This window comes from Hemicordylus capensis, chromosome 4 (assembly GCF_027244095.1).
Source record: "Hemicordylus capensis ecotype Gifberg chromosome 4, rHemCap1.1.pri, whole genome shotgun sequence".
Lineage (NCBI taxonomy): Eukaryota > Metazoa > Chordata > Lepidosauria > Squamata > Cordylidae > Hemicordylus > Hemicordylus capensis.
Window position 1 is genome coordinate 221452173 of NC_069660.1, and position 17779 is coordinate 221469951.

General features: G+C 43.8%; 1 protein-coding gene across 6 annotated transcripts in view; it reads left to right on the forward strand.

The window, feature by feature from the left end:
* Positions 1 to 5407, forward strand: part of SCGN (secretagogin, EF-hand calcium binding protein) — a 34405-nt gene extending 28998 nt beyond the window's left edge. For 5 of the 6 annotated variants that reach the window (XM_053313321.1, XM_053313317.1, XM_053313322.1 and 2 more), the window contains 5 exons: positions 828 to 883; positions 1595 to 1640; positions 1739 to 1798; positions 3850 to 3918; positions 4786 to 5407. In XM_053313321.1, the coding sequence (XP_053169296.1) occupies positions 828 to 883; positions 1595 to 1640; positions 1739 to 1798; positions 3850 to 3918; positions 4786 to 4914 (360 nt within the window). In that variant the 3' untranslated portion in view covers positions 4915 to 5407. The remainder of the gene's footprint in view (positions 1 to 827; positions 884 to 1594; positions 1641 to 1738; positions 1799 to 3849; positions 3919 to 4785) is intronic. The other variant, XM_053313320.1, reaches the window with a different exon arrangement.
* Positions 5408 to 17779: the final 12372 nt, after the last annotated feature.

Sequence of the window (17779 nt, forward strand, 5' to 3'; positions counted from 1 at the left end):
TCAAAACAAATCAAAACAAATCAATCAATCAATCAAATAATAAACATATGTGGGGGAGGTTAGATAACTGGGACAGAGGTAATTAAAACTGGGCTTGTAAACTCAGTGAATTCTTCCAGACCTTCTTGTCTGTTACTAGGAGTTGCCCAGTACACTGCTGGTTCCACAGCCTCCACACATTCACCCTTCAGGTTCCACACAACCCCCTGAACAATCTCTCCTGTTCAGAACACACACCCCAATCTCTCAACCCTCAGCTCAAACCACCTCCTATGCCAACACAACTAACTCCAACTCTCCTCTCCCTCTCTCCATCTCAACTCAACTGCCTTCAGTTTAAATCCCTCCCCCTCTGAACCTTCCGTGCCTGGTTACCAGGGCAACACACACTCACACTCACACACTCACTCACCAGCTCGTGTGTGTGTGTGTGTGTGTGTGTGTGTGTGTGTGTGTGTGTGTGTGTTCCATCATACTAGCCTATAACCAAAGTCCTTGTCAATCAGATTACACATTGGGAAATGGGGTATTTGGAGATTACATTTGAGAACTGTACATTTTAGCATAATTTGGGAAGGGCTGAAAGTTATACAGATTTGCATATATGCCACAAACAACAATGAAGAGGGGGGCCACAGTGCATCCTGTTTAAAGCTGCTGTCAAGAATCCCTAGGAGAAATCCTGGAAGAACTTGGCCATGCTGTACATCTCAGAATAGCATGGCAAGTATCACTTTGACTATGGAAGTTCCATTGTGTGCTCCATTTTTTTCACCAGCTTGCTGAATGTTAGCATTTCATAATGGCTTCCTCTTTTTGCTTTTTAGATGAAGCACTTTGACAAAAATAAAGATGGACGACTGGATCTGAATGACCTAGCAAGGTACATTTTAACTGTACTGTGTTCATCTGTTTCTGAGGAGCAGACTTATTGAATTTGATGGCTTCATGCGGTAGATCAGGGGCACCGTTAGTAACGGACCTGGGGGCCTAGGTCATGTGCCCACTCGCCCAAGGGAAAATAGACTCCCTTTTATATTTCTGGAGTGGCTTGGCCTAGAGTTCTGAAATTTGGGTTAGATGTAGGGCAGGTTATCAGGACTCTGTGTAATGATTTTCAAACATATCAGTCAATCCATGGATTTTTATTTTTAAAAAAAAAAATTAAATACCCCCCCAAACCCCTGATTTGGGAGTTTGTGGTGAAATGTATATATATGGAGAGGATGCTTATTTTGCAGAGGAGCCTCCATAAGCTCATTAGGTCCAGGATCCAAATTATTCTAGCTGCACCTGTGCAGTAGATTGCATGGCAGACATCTAACAAATGCAACTTTTGTCAGCCCTATGTTCCCATGGCATAAAAAGCTACACCTGTTAAATGGTGTAGCCAGCCCAGTACACATAAACAGCAAAGGCCCAGAAACTCTGTTGAGGGAGGAAAAGGTAGCATCCCTGCTCATGTCATACAAGCTGCTGTTTCTGAAACTGCCTGCTAACTTCCCATAAGTGTCACTCTTGATGAGATCTGTCAAGCAGAGCTGTCTGTGTCGCTGATATCTGAGAAGACCGTAATTTGCCTCTTTCCATTTAGAATTTTGGCTCTTCAAGAAAATTTTCTCCTTCAGTTTAAAATGGATGTAAGTAGCAGTAATTTTCAGTGCACTTAATTACTCCCTGTCCCCCTTTTGTGAAGACAACTTTTTGAAACTTTTTCATCATTGTTTCCTCCATTCAGGCTTGTAGTACGGAAGAAAGGAAGAGAGATTTTGAAAAAATCTTTGCACACTATGATGTTGTAAGTTATTGTGGGTTTGGAATTATTGCTGAGTGGATGGCATAAGAACAGCCCTGCTGGATCAGGCCCAAGGCCCATTTAGTCCAGCATCCCGTTTCACACAGTGGCCCACCAGATGTCTCTGGAAGCCTACAGGCAGGAGCTGAGGGCATGACCTCTCTCCTGTTGTTACTCCCCTGCAACTGGTATTCAGAGGCATTCTGAATATTCAGAATATTCAGAGGCATTCTGCCTCTGAAGCTGGAGGTGGCCTGTAGCCCTCAGACTAGTAGCCACTGATAGACCTCTCCTCCATGAAGTTATCCAAACCCCTCTTAAAGCCATCCAAACTAGTAGCCAACACCACATCTTGTGGCAGAGAATTACACAAGTTGATTATGCATTGTGTGAAAAAGTACTTCCATTTCTTGGTCTTAAATTTCTTGGCAATCAGTGTCATGGGATGATCCCTTGTTCTAGTGTTATGTGTGTGAGAGAGAAATTTCTCTCTATCCACTTTCACTACACCATGCATGATTTTATAGACCTCTATCATGTCTCCCCACAGTTGTCTTTTTTCTAAACTAAAAAGCCACAGGTGTTGTAGCTTTGCCTACAACAAATCAAAACTTACAGTGTGAGATCAGGGCTCCACAATTTCGGCCTTCCAGCTGTTTTTGGACTGCAGTTCCCATCCTCCCCCAGCCACAATGCCCATCATCAGGGATGATGGGAGTTGTAGTCCAACTTCTGCAGGAGGGTTAAGATTGCACAGCCCTGTCCTAGATTAATGTGCAGGGCTCTTGGTTCTGGTGTGTTGCTGTATCTCATGACATTGCAGCAACATGGAGAGCTAGCCTCTGCCCCTGTGGCCCTGTAGCTGTCCTTCACTGGTGTTGATGGACTGGTGTTTGCTCCTGGGCTAACATAGTGCAATATAAAGGTATAGAAGCTGAGATGGGCTTTCAACAGCCATCAGGTTGCGTTTTCAGCCATGGACACTGATGCAACAGCCTCACCTTGCAGTAGGTGATCATACACTGCAGCGGTGGTCAACCTGAGGCTCTCCAGCTATTGCTGAACTACAACTCCCATCACTCCCCAGCTGTAATTTACTGTGGTTGGGGCTGATGGGAGTTGTAGTCTGATAGCTGGAGAGCCCCAGGTTGGCCACCCCTCACATATTATATTCAAGATATTTAATGCTCTGAATAATTCACAAGAATATCAGAATTCCTTTTCTCGATCAGACCAAGGGACTAGTTGGTCCACTGTTCTGTTTCCAGCAGTGGCTAGCCAGAAGCCCCAAGAAGCAGGGTGTGAAAGTGATGACCACACTCTGATGTTAGTTCTCACCATCTGCTACTCATTCCAAGACACAAACAAATGTGTGAAAGAACTTGCTGTCAGATCCAGCTAAAGGTTTCCATTAATAATGGAGCTATGATTGAGCAGACGAAGAGCTAATTTGTTCCACTCAGCATTTCAAGAATCCATATTTGATGGATCTTTCCAAGCATTTGACTATACCAGTTAATCCTTGCATGATTTTATCTTGATTGGCAACATAAGAACATTAGCTAATTATTCCTGTTACTTTGAGCTCATCTCTTAACTTGGCTTATCTCCAGTATGCCTCAGTCCATGTGGATGTATACCTATCACCATCTCAGTCCATTTCATATGTGTGATACAAAAATAAGCTCTTACTACAAAAGCTCATGCCACAATACATCAGCTAGACTCTAATCTGTACCATAACCCTTGTGAGATCTACAAGTTCAGATCTTACAGCAGGAGTTGGGGGAGCTCAGCTTCCATGCTCTTGTCTGTGTAACAATTGAACCAGCCCTGGTGGCCACCTTCCAAGGCCTCGTAAGAGAGAGAGGCAAGAGAGAGCTTTATCAGGAAGACACAGAATGTGCAGTTGCTTTCCCATTAGCCACAGAACACATCAAGAGGCACATTTGGCTCTCATGTTGTCAGCAAGGGAGCAGGCAGATGGCAAACTTTGCCTTTTTCATGTATGTATTTTTATTCTGCAACATTTCATGAATTTGTATATATTCCAGAGTAAGACAGGAGCGCTTGAAGGGCCAGAAGTGGATGGGTTTGTCAAAGATATGATGGAACTTGCCAAGGTGATTTTCATTTTGGTTTACATGTTTGGTTTCCCCATGGATTTCATGACAAAAGTTGTGTGTGCTCTTGTTCAGTAACTTAAAAGCATAAGTCACAAGGACAAATAGCTTATTTATATATTTATATCCTGCTCTCCCTCCATGGAGCCCAGAGCGGTGTCCTGTACATGGTTATGTTTATCCTCACAACAACCCTGTGAGGTAGGTTAGGCGGAGAGAGACGTTTTTGGTCCAGAGTCAGTTATTTTATGGAACAATAAAGAACAGGAGCTGCACTTTACATCAATTTGTATGATTCATATGAATTATGATAGAGCTTTCTTTCCATATGTGACAGACTGATTTGCATAGTGGTCCCCATCCAGCAAATCCACTATATAAATGGAAAATCTTCCTCACTCACTCAGTGGGGGGAAGCCTTGTGGAATAAAAATATGACTACGGATAGCATGTCCTATTCCAGAAGAGAAACAGAAGCAGTGGCACATGCAAAGTTCCATATCTACAACTCGTGTTCCTATTAGACTTTGCTCATCCGTGCATGTCTTGTTTTCCATACTATGCGTTATCATTGGTTTCACATTTCCTCCCAGTCTTGACTCTTTGTGCCGGTAATGAATTATATGGCCAAACTATGCATATAGAGAATGCACAAAAAGGTGGGTTCACAAATCCTTTCCCCCCCATTATTTCCTTCTCTCTTTTCTAGTTGTACTGAGGCAGCCTACTTGCTTTGAATGATTCCTTTATCCTCACCATTGCCCTTTGTTCATTACAGAGTTCTTATTCATATTTAATGTTAGAGAAGCAACCACTGAGAGAAAGATTTTGCCTTCTAAAAATAGTTCTCTTTCCCCCCTCCTGTAGCCCAGCATTAGCGGCATGGACCTGGACAAGTTCCGCCAGATACTACTTCGCCACTGTGATGTGAACAAGGATGGGAAAATTCAAAAATCTGAACTGGCCTTGTGTCTGGGAATTAAAATCACCCCATAGCTCTCCATGTGTTTCTCCTATGACTTTCCAATTATTGTCCCTTGTGAGAGCCTGCTGGTACTGGTAGAACATTCTCAGTGCTATGTGAATAATCTATGTTATATTAAACTGATCTGAATACACATTTGCAAGGATGCAGCCAAACAGAAAACATGTGATGAGCAGGAACTAGTTGCATGCTGTCTAAAGGAGACATTATCTGTGGGATTTTAACTACATTTTTAAAAACAGGTCCATACTACAAACTCGCCTGTCTTTCTGAAGAATACATGGTCACTATCCCAGAACTGCTGCTACATAACATCACAGATCATTGCACTCAATTCCCTAGGCTGCTTTCCTAAAGCTGGTGTCCCCTTATTCTTCATGGCTGTGATAACTGTGTGATGTATGAAATTCACTGCATTTTTTAAAAAGGCACATCAAGTGATATTATATTGGATGCCACTCACTGTATTTGCATAAAAATAAAAGCTGCAGTTTAGAAAACAGAGTACAGCTGGTGTCTATATTACTTACACAATGTGGTAACTCAGGCTGTGCATTGTGCTAATGATGCAGAGGGTGTTCAGGATCCCATTGAGTTCATTATCAGCTCGATGTGTTGGGATGCAGGTGGGTGGGGGTTGCCTCAGGGGCGTATCTAGAGTGGGGCAGGCAGGGCACGTGCCCCGGGCGCCACTTGAATGGGGGTGCCATTTCTTAAAATTAAAAATAAAATAAAAAGCCTTCCGAAAACAAAATGGCCACCGCGCATGCTCAAATGGCCTCTGTGATGCCCTAGGCCATACCAGGCCTCACAGAGGCCATTTGAGCATCCATGGTGGCCATTTTGTTTTCAGCTGCCATTTAAAAAAATATATTTTTTAAAAAAAATGGCCACCGCACATGCTCAAATGGTCCCTGTGAGGCCCTAGAGGCCAGTAGGGGGAGGGGGAACCTTTGCAGACCCCTCCCACGGCCTTCAGGAAGCCCCCCGAAGGAGCTACAGGTAAAAAAAAATTAAAAAAATTAATATAATATAAGTCACTGTACACATATTCAGATATGTGACTTGTATGTGACCTTCAGACTTGTATTTTTCAGCTGATATCATGGTAAAGCTATCTGAAAGATGGGTGTCAGATGTTTGGATAGGGGACGCAATTTCAGTGCTTGCCCTAGGCGCTATTTTCCCTAGATACGCCTCTGGGTTACCTTAAGTGAAGAGCCCGCTCCTGCCATGAGAGCAGCTGCAGCACTGACATTTCAAAACACTGCCTTTCCCTCCACTGTACCATCCTACAATGCGCCTGGGAAGGAAGCAACATCCTGGAGCTTTCCTACATGGGGGCTTTACCCTGAATCTCTTCTGGATGGGAGAGAGTGTGTTCTTCTCACTACAGCACAATTCCTGCCAAGGTCAGTTCATGTTTTATGTCTAAGTTTTTAAAATCCTGTATTTTACCGGAGTTTTTTGGGGATAAACTTCAGTGAGGCACAGAAATAAGTCTTCACATTAACATGATAAGAGCAAGTCACACCTATGAAATGCAAATACAGTAGAAAGCTGCCCAGAGGCAGAGTGGGAAAGCCAGTTTTTCAGGCTTTCTGCTCTTTGAAAGTTTTTGGAGTGGGGAGATCTGGGGAGGAGAGTTTGTAGGCTGCAAGCTAGGAATAGGGTTGCAAAAGCAGAGGCAACACTGCAGGAGGGCTGATATGCTCTCGCTCTCTCTCTCTCTCTCTCTCTCTCTCTGTGTTAGGATCATGACAGGGGCGGAGAAGGCTATAGAAAGCCAAGGCTGATGCCTAATTAAGCTGTGTGTGTGTGTGTGTGTGTGTGTGTGTGTGTGGACTTCAACAGAGCCAGCTCACAGAGGATGTTTTAATTACAGTACTAAACCCTTAGGGGAAAGGGAGGTGTAGCATCCCACCTCCTCTTGGAAGTCATTGGCCAGAAGCAAAACATAGAAGCAAGCTTTGTGTGTGAACCTACTGAAAAGAAAACTTGGAGTAGAGAGGGGAGGGGCTGCTCCCCTAATGCTGCAAGTCTAATTCGAAGGGGGTCTTTTGGCCAGATACTCCAAGAGCTAAAAGCCCTGTCTGTAAAGGCTCCTGATGTCGCATCCTTCTCCTGGTGCATTATGAGGGTGGGGAGGGGGGATGGCCATGCCCTTTAGCTTAGCTATGCAATACTTGAGTGGCTTTTTTGGTTTGATTTATACCTTACAACATCTATAGCAATAGGCCAGTCAAACACACACACACACACACACACACACACACAGAGGATTTTGTCCTTTGAATTATTATTTATTTTATTTCACTTTCCAGAATTTTCCTTCTGCTTTTCAGCCTTAACTCCCAAACAGAATACAAATGTAATTTAAAAGTAATAAATACATTAAAACTGGCATCAACATCCCTGATGAAGGGTGGCTGGCTGGCTGCAGTTAAGCACAGCTCTTGGAGGGAAGGAACCAGATCACAAGTGGTCCCAGCCTGCAGGGCCATGGTTGCAGGTGGACTCTTCTTCTTCTTCTTCTTCTTCCTCTTCTGAGAGGAGTCAGATGAGAGCTGATCTCAGGCTGATGGAGAAAGAATCCAGTTCTCTGGCTTCTCTCTCTGCTGTAGCCATGTGAGATAGCTGCAGGTTCTTAGATGCAGGTTCCTTGTCTATCAGGGAAGAGATAGATGACATACCTTTTGGCATGCATACCTAGCTGATTTTTTATAGCAGTACTTGCCCTGCATGCAGAAATTAATCATGATTTGACCGTTACTTGACTTGACCCCATGATCTGAAACACATTGGGGGGGGGGTGTATGTGTGTGTGTGTGTGTGTGCTGCCTGCTGCCACAAATGGCACCCCGGGCACAATCCATCATCAGAAGATGGCTAATAAGGGTGCCTCCTTATACCTAATCCCTATATAGCAGCACACAGCTTAACAGTACACATGATAGGATCCTACCAAGACATACTATTTAATCATAGATAGCTCCTGTTGCGTTCTATCTAGTAAACTTTTATGTTGTGTTGTTGAGAAGTTTGTCCCAGTGGGGATCCTGTAGAGAGGATGGGGGGTGGAGTGAGAAAGGAAAAGGGAGGAAGAGGAGAAAATGGAGTTATTGCTGAACAAAGCTTTAGTTAAATCTACTTAAGTTTTATCTGCATGAGAGAAACAGCTATAAACCATCTCCATTTTGCAGTTGGGCAGCTGTGGCTACAAGAGAGTGGCTTGCACAAGCCATCAGGTATGGATAAGATTCAGTTGCAAGTCACTGTTTGAATGTACTCCCAGGCTACATCCAATTGGCTGCCTCCTTATTCACATCAATTCTCCACTTTCAGGACAAAACCAGCTATTTTACCTGGCAGTGGTTCAAAATTATTTCTTAAGCTAATGGAAAAGCCTCCACTGAGTCCATTTAAACAAAGCCTTCAGAATAATTTATTTTCAGAAGCATAAAATATCTTGTTTATCTCGTTTTTCCAAATAAGCAAAAAAAAAGTTAGTTGTCCTGGTTTCCTGGTATTTAAGGATCTGCAGTACACAAAGGAAATTTGGCAATCAACCATGAAACACTGAGAGCGTTTTGTTGTGTGAGAGTTCCGGAAAAATGAAACTGGAGCCCCCCATAGTGGTTTTTTGTTTGTAAGTTTCTCCCCAACTGCTCTGATGCTTATCCTGCCACACAGAACACCAGCAAAATACAGGAAGAGTTTTTGTTTACTGAACACTGCGTTCCCACTTTCCATTCATTTTTGTATTGCCTTCAAAGCCTCCAAGCAAACCCTCATGGCAATGGTGCTACCAATCATTAAAGCAAGCCAAAGCAAGCTGGAAGACTGTTCTGGCTCCTTCCCAATGTCGTCACAGCATTCAGTCTCTTCACCATCAGCAGCCTAAATGCCATCAGCTGCAGGTGTAGAAGTAGCTAGTCCAGAAACATGAACAGATGATTCTTCTCTCGATGGTGCAGCATTGTGTCTTCCCCGCTCCTCGAGTTCTGATTAATGGATTCAGTACATCTAATTACTGCAAACCATATTCATTCATTCATTCATTCATTATTACATTTATATCCCGCTCTTCCTCCAAGGAGCCCAGAGCAGTGTGCTACATACTTGAGTTTCTCCTCACAACAACCCTGTGAAGTAGGTTAGGCTGAGAGAGGAGTGACTGGCCCAGAGTCACCCAGCTAGTATCATGGCTGAATGGGGATTTGAACTCGGGTCTCTCCAGTCCTAGTCCAGCACTCTAACCACTACACCACGCTGGCTCTGATCTGGAGCATCTGCTCCTCTAGTCATCTGTACAGCATTCGCATAAGTGCAGGGTCAACATGGATAATGCAATCCAGGTAGGATGTGCAAATGTCTATGTAACTATGTAAATGTCTATGTAAATGTCTAAACCCTGCACTACAGTGCACTTTCCTATGATTCCCAGACATCTGGTTTTATACTAAAATACTAGTATAAATTGATATGTCGGTGAGGCAATGCACATATGAACTCCTCAACTCTCAACAAAAAGACCCTTTATTGCGTTAAAAAAAGAAAAACTAAAAGTTGGTGTGCATAGATAAGACGTTTCGGTGTAACACACCATCCTCAGTTAAGCAAACAAATGAGCACAGATAAAATCCTCCTCCGTTCCCCAGCTGTTGAATTTCTTAGACGTGATAACACTCTGTTCCATGACTGACGGAGAGATAATGGGCGGGGGTGGAAGAAGAGAAGGGAAATCACCTGATATTTTTCAGAGCCTACTAAACCTTATGGCATCAGCTAGTGCCTCCTGAGCATTAATGTCAGGTCTCAGTTTCTCTATAAATATTCCTTCCTAAAATACTAGGACAAGGGAAGCCACTGTGTCTTCCCGTGGAGTCCAAAGCAACACAGCGGGTGAGTCATACTCAGGGCTTCTTTCTTGAATGCAGAACCCATTTTCTCTTGCCATGGGACCACTTATTGTGTGACATCCACTTAAGAATTTCCCACAAGGCAGTTCTAACTGCTATGTATATATTGTATATACACTCCTTGCTTCCTTAGATTTCCAAGCAGTTGTGGAAGTCTGGTAACAAGGTTCGTCTCAGGTCTGGAGATGACAAATGGCCAGCTGTCCATAAAGTTAGACTTCCTTCTAGGCAGTTCCCCACAACCACCACCTGGACTAAAACTGCTGTTATCTGAATTCTGGCCAGTTGGGACTCCATAAAGAGGGAGTTCCTCAGAAAGGGTGCCACCACTGAAAGACCCTAAATTAGGTAACCACTTCCCACATTACAAATGGCAGGAGTAGCTACTATTGGGCTGCTACAACAGAACTCAGTGATTTCATGGGGCAACCTTTATGGGAGGAGATTCTTTTTCAGATAACTGGAAACAAAATCATTTAGGATTTTAAAGGCTAAACCAGCATTTTTAATTGTGCCCAGAAACTCACTGATAGCTGATGAAATTATCTGAGAACAGGTGATGCGATCTCTCTAGCAGGTTCCAGGTAACACGGCATTCTGGACCAGCCAGGGGCGTAGCTAGGGGAGAAGGGGCCCATGTTCACCCCTCTACCCAGCAGCACCTCAGAGTGAGGGAAATAAAATAAGGAGAGGTGGATCTGGAAGCCCCTCAGGAGCTGGGAGGCCTGGGGTTTTTTTTAACCCATCTGCTCAATTATAGCTATACCCTTGGGACCAGCAGAAGTTTCTGAACACTCTTCAGAAGCAGCCCCTGGGATTTCAGAAGAAGTGGGGGTAGCTATGCACCATTCTATCTATCTATCTATCTATCTATCTATCTATCTATCTATCTGTCTATCTATCTGTCTATCTATCTGTCTGTCTGTCTGTCTGTTCAGTTTTTATACCACCTTTCATAAGGCATCCCAAGGCAGTTTTAAAGTTAAAACACAATAAAACTCCATTAAAATCATACTGTAATGCTTAAAGCACCCTGAGACCTTGGGTTAGGTGCAGGATAAAAATGTGCTAAATAAAAATAAATAAATACATACATAAATAAAGATCAGTTAAACAGTAAAAACCATAAAACACCGAAAACTAACAGCCATTAAAAAGACAAACAGAAGCAGGAGAGCTGAGAGACCTGGTAGCCCTAAGGGGGTAAAAGCCTGAACAAATAAAAAGGTCTTGAGTTGTTTTTACAAGCAGCCACAAATGTCTAAGAGCAGACATTCACTGAGGGTGTTCCAGAGCTTGGGGTTGACAGAGAAGTGCACAAGAATTTAGCCTCTCTCGATGTCAGCACATGGAGCAAAGGCCTCTCTGAGAACCTAGTTGGGTGGGCAGAAACCCTTCAGGGTGGGCAGTCCTTCAGGTACCCAGGACCCAACCTGTTGAGGGCTTTAAAGGTAATAACTAGCCCCTTGAACTGGATCTGAAAACAAATTGGCAGCTAGTGCAACTCTTTCAAAATAGATGTAATATGCTCTGAGCTAGCAATTCCAGAGAGAACCCTGGCAGCTGCATTCTTTCTCCACCAACTGAAATTTCCAAATATTCTTCAAGGGCACCCCCGCGTAAAGCAAATTGCAGTAATCCAGCCATGACATGACTAAGGCATGGGTAACAATGGCCAGATCTGCCTTCTCAAGAAAGGGATGCAGCTGGCACACTAGTCAAAGCTGTGCAAAAATGGACTCCTGTCCACCTTCTCCACCTGAGCATCCAAACAGGAGCGGAGCTACCATTGTGCGGATGGGTTTGAAGAACCCGGGTCACCAATGGGAAGGGCAACCGAAGGCTGCAGGGGGTATAGCTTGGGCTTCAGAAGAGCCCTGAGGGAACTCCCCCCCCCGCCCGACCTCCGGTAAACCCCGAGCCAGCTCTGTCCTTTCATTTCAGGCAGCATCTGAGGGAGAGAAAGGGAAATAGCTGCTTCCAGGCAGCAAGCGCTGCCTGAAATGAAAGGGCAGAGCTGGCTCAGGGATCACCAGAGCCCAGGCAGGGGGGGGAGTTCCCTCGGGGCTCTTACGGAGCCCGAGCCATGCCCCATGCGCGTGCCATCACACACACAGCATGTTACTTATGGGGCCGCCAGGCAGGGCCAGATCCAGACAACCATTCGACTGGCTCTGCGCCTGCATCCAAAAGCCGAGCTAGGTCCAGCAACACCCCCAACCACCAACGTATTAATAACACCATGCTCCAAATATTCACACGGCCTCTCTGTCAGGGGCTCCATGTCAATGTTAAACAGCATGAAGAACCAATGGAGCTTTGGAGTCCCCCACAGTTTAATCCCCTGTGCTGTGGCACAACCCCTCCCACAGCCCCCTTGCAAAGCAGTGTCTCCAACTCCCACCTCTCTCCAGCGGTTCAGAAGAATACCATAGTCAGTGGTAGTGAACGTTGTGTGGAGATCCAGAAGCTTCAATGAGGAGGACACTCTCCTGCCTCCATCTATCTCCTGATGAAAGTAATCAGCCAGGGTAGCCAAGAGAGTTTCAGTTCCAAAATCAATTTTGGATTGAAATGAATCTAGATATTCTGCATCAGTTCAAAGCCTGCAGCTGACCACCATGACTTGCTGTATCATATCACCTTGCCTATACATGGAATATTTGGGATCCGACTATAATAGCCAAGGCCAAATGGAGCTAACGAAAACTAACAGCTCCTTCAAAACAGGCCTCACAATAACCTTCTTCAGAGACCTTGAGACTGACCACAATTATGCTCTAACTGGCCAGTCTCTTCCAACATGGCAGAATGAGACAGACTGGCAAGCGTCTAATACGCAGATGTGTCTAGATGTATGGATTTTGATGCACCTGGCAGCGGACCTCCTCATATTAGTGTTTTAAGAGTGTGGTGATTACTCATCATGATCTTTGGGGATACCATAAAACAAAGGTGCTCATATACTGCACAGGCAAAGCAGAGAAGTGGCAAGCCTATATGATGTGTGCGAAAAGCACTTTCAACAGCATAGCTGCTTGTGGGGGAAATGGAACTACTATAAACCTTTCCACACTCACTATGTAGATATGTGTGTATGTATGCATTTACCTGTAGTTAGTAAGTAAATATCTTTCTTTCCACCCTTCAGCACAAGGCCTTAGGGCACTGCAAAGTTAAAAGACAATAACATATAGCAACAAAGGAAGAAAAGAGACAGCAATGTCAATCAATAAAAAACAGTTAAGTCTTAAAACAGCAATGAAGAGCAACTGGCAACCCTTCCCCCACCTTTCTCTTTCCCCCCTATGAAAATCATATCCTCACTCCCTGCCTTCTTTTCAAATCTCGCCTCCTGCCTTCATCTTCTGTTCTGAAGGGGTTGAGGAAAAGCTGTGTGGGGTCATTTGGCCCGCCTTCCTCTTCTGGCCATTCATGGGGGTGGCGGGTGGCTGCTGTGCCACCCTGGAAAACGGCCCACGGTCAAGCCCACTTCACCTGCCTCATGGTACGGCCAGCCCTGTGCTTAGGGCTTTATGAGTCGCCGCCAGAGCTTTGAATTATGCCCAGAAATGGAATGGCAAGCCGTGTAGGTGTTTAAGAGCCCTTGAGATATATTCTGCTTTTTCACATGGTTCATGCTGCTCTGCAATTTGACCCTTTTGAATGCGCTGACCATTTGAAAAAAGCCCAATGCAAACACAGCAGACTGACGTCCATATATGCAAGTATTCAGAGCCATGAAACCTGAGTGAATGAAGCAGGTTCGGCATTACAGCATTTTAAAAGCTGCTTATTAACCTTCACTAAAAAGAAATTAGTCTCTCTCTTTTCAGTCTTGGTCTACAAAAATGAGCCATCCAAAAAAAATGCCACACAGGTATTTCTCTACTGTTTATTGCAGAAAGCACAGGTTTCTTTCCCTAGAGAATACCCCTTTCTTAGTCTTCAAAACTCCATGAAACGCCCCCAGGCACTTCATTTAGTCATTGTTACAGCGAGAACTCCTTGGGCAATTTTATCCCCATGAGCACTCGAGAACGCTGAGAGGCAGCTTGGCAGTTGCTTGCTATTATGTGATGCAGACAGCAACTCCAAATGGCTTTTCTTTCCTTCCACCCCGCTCCCTTTTTTCTTTTTTTGGAAGGGATTTCTAACAGCACAGGAGGACTCCAGCATGTCAGTCACTTCATATTTCTAAACATCCTGTTACTATCTCTGAGGAAGATGCACGCACTTTTCCAGCAATGATTTTTGGAGCTGAGTTTATTTGGATGCTTGCAGTGCTTTTGTGCAGAGCTCTCCTCCTTTTTAGCCTGCACCGTTGTTGGCTGAATGAGATGTCTTGGCAATTTTGTTAAAGTCGCGCTACGCCTGACAGCTCCCCATGACTGTGTGAAAATGATCACAATGCAAGTGTGTGCACTTTGTGGGCCTTTTATCTCCAATTCTTCCATGATGTAATTCCATTTATTTTATTGGAAATGAGGTTATAAAGAGGCAATCTTTCTTCTGAAGCATTTTACCGGGCCTCCATTTTAGTCTAATCTAAACCATTACTGCCTAGGTTTGTCTTGGAAGGGTAGTTTAATGCATGGACCCCACCTGTTACAAATATCTCCCCACTGCACCCCATCCATCCTTTGCTCATTAGCCACACAACATTTTCAAGGCCAATGAACCCCACGGATACCATATTAATCTCAATTTGACAGAGCCCCATCATAGCAGCAAGTCACCAAGTAAGATGCTGCTATAGAGTAATATGCTGGGTTTGTCAGCACATTCGCGTAAGCTTTCAGGGAAAGCATTATAAATTTGGAGTTCATTCCTCTTGCTTTCTGGTTTCCAAGCCTCCAGCAAATATTGCCATCATGGTTTTGAGCTTATCTTTGCAACCCTGAAAAGAAACAGCCTTCGAATGTTAATATGATTCTGTGGACCAGACAAAAGTGCTTCGGGGCTGCAGGCTGGTGGTTGTATTACCCATCCTTCTTGCCATCCTCTGCTTTCCCATGATTTCACTATTAGACACATGCCCTCAGCATTTCACAAAATGAAAACAAGTCCACTCCATTCTTATGCCATTGATCATTGCTTGAATGCCACCCTCACCATACTTACACACGTGTTTGTGTGCGCGCACACAGAGAGCCTATTCACACAACCATTTTGGGGTAAGTTGAAGAGCTCCTACCCCCTTAGCAGCACATGACCAGAACCACAGTTTGGGTCTGCAAACCCAGAAAACACATGATTAAGCCAGGTGCAACATCCGTTGTTGAAACTGGGAGCTGAAAATCCTCTGAGGCCTCCAGGCCTTTCCAGCATGAAAGCCTCATGATGTCAGCAGCTGCCCTCTAATTGGCCACAAAAGAGCTGGAGGCGGCCCTAGCCTTGCTGAAGCTACAGGATCACAGAGTGTGCTTTGCAGAGGGGCATGCCCATGGATGGTAGCCCCTCTAGCCACAACTCTCTATTGTTTCCATGCCTGCTGGGCCCTGGTGGCTGGCTAGAAGAGGTTCACACAACCAGAGAATCAAGGTAGGAGAGCTCTTTGAGTAACCTGGACTGAAAGGATTTTTTCTGAGTTCACATGATGATGCAAACCAGAGTAGAGTGCCTCCTACTCTGATTTTGATGATTGTATGAACCAGGCCATTGTATAGCTGACCAAAGGAGAATGTTGAGTGACAAACAGGATACAAAGGGCAGACAGGATGCAGCAAGGAGTTATTTGTAATCGGCAGGATCCATGCATTAAATATATATAATTACAGTTCTCTGGCCGTGTCTGCTGAAGTGGGCTGTTGGGGAGGGGCCATAGTTCAGTGTGAGAGCACTTGCTTTGCATGCATAAAGTCCCAGATTCCGTTCCTGGCATCTCCAGGTAAAGCTGGGGCAAAAACTGTCTGAAACTTTGGATAGCAACTGCCAATCAGTATAGACTAGACAATACTGACCAAGGGCATTATTAGGGGTGGCCCATGGGGCCCCCAGTGAATTGCTCAGAGCCTGGGACCTGCTCAAGCACCTCCGTCTTCCATGAACTCTTCCAAAAAGGAAGTGCAGCAGTAGAGGCACCTGCACAGAGCACAGGAGAGAGCTCCTAGTCTCCCTTAGCTCTCTGCTGGTTCCTCCTTTACAGATGCTGTATTAGAATATTAGACACTTTTAAAATCATACATAATTATGCTTGGGGGGGTATATGATTGTGCTTAATTATGGGGAGGACATGTGGGCTCAGACCCCATATCTTTTAAGTACCTAGCAACGCCTCTGATACTGTCTTAAATGGGCCAATGGTCCGATTCCTTATAAGGCAGCGTCATATGTTCATAGTAAGCAACCTATAATTGCTTGCTTTTTGGTGCCGTGGGAGTTTGTAGGATGTTTAATTTCATAAGTCCCATTCAGGCATTATGCTGAACACTCATATAACAAGTGTACAGTGTACACAAGTACAGATCTGTACACAGGTACAGTTATTAACATGTGCTGAACACAGATACAGCAATACACTTCCTATCTGTACATACATGCGAAGGGCCTGTAGCAAGATTAACCTCAAGTCACGGGTACAGCCATTCACATTAAAACATGTATGAGTGCACAAACATCTGTATACTTGCACAACACAATGTCTGAAAAGAGCTCTAATTGATCTAGCAGTAATAGCTACAGAACAGCTGCTACTCAAACACAGTCAGCAACATTTGTTATAGGTGTCTCCTCACCCCCTTCCCCCACAAGATACTTCAAAGGTGCAATCCAGAGGAACTCAGCCGAAGGGACTGAAACCTCAGAAATGGTCATGAATCATACAACTGGTTTTTAGATGGGTAGATTCCTTTTCTGTTTTAATTACAATTCTAGGTCCACTCATAGGTCAGAGCAGTTAAATATGATAGTTATTATGTGATATATTTAAATTTAAAATGATATGGATATTTTGTGTGCTTTTTTGATATAAATAGTGCTGAATTTTGTTTGTATACACTAGTTTTATATGACAATAATATGACTATTATTGTTTTGTTTGTTTTGAATGAACAAATGAAAAATTAAATAGTAAAAAAAATGGTAGTTCTAATGCATGCATATGCACATAATAACATTTTAAAAAGGCATATTCCAAAAGCTCCTCAAAAGGCAAAACCGAAATAGTGATTTACTAGGGACAGAAAATAGGGGCTGTCTCCTGTAAATAAAGGCAGTTGGGTTATTAACATTGCTGTTTTGTCTTTTCTCTAAGGGATTTAGGTTAGCATATAGGTTTCCACTCCTTTTATCATCCTGTGAGGTAGGTTAGGATGAAATACAGTAACTGGCTCAAGGTAATCCAGTGAGTGGTGATTAGTCTCTGGGTCTTTCTGCTCCTTAACTGGCACACTAACCACTACACCACACTGGCTCCATGTGGACATATGGGCACATATGCAGACATAAAGGGAGTAATATATTCAGTGTTTTGACTCGAAGATATTAACTTGAACTCCAGCCAAAAACAACTGAGAGCATAGCAAAATGTTAACATGTTTTGATTACTCTATGTGGTTTGAGCTATGGTTTTTGTTCTTGCTTGTGTAGCACAAAAATATTGTTGGTATTAATGAACATAATTGCCTATAAAGCTGGCAACAAGTGTATCACTGAGCATCTGTCACCTAATCACAATAACCCATCATGAGCAACACCCTGATTACCAATATTACCTCTTGAAATGGATGGCTAGCTGTAACTCCATCTGATTTGGAACAAAAAGTTGCTTTTATGAACTGAAACCCTTAAATGGGCATTGTTGTGTAATTACAGAGTCGAAAACAGCTATGAATGCCAATTTGTTTTGGGTTTGTTTTTGTTTTTGCGAAAGACACCAGCAGACAATGAGATGTTCTTATTTTTTAGCCATAGCTGCACCTGTGTTTTCACCATGAGAAATTACATCCTGTAG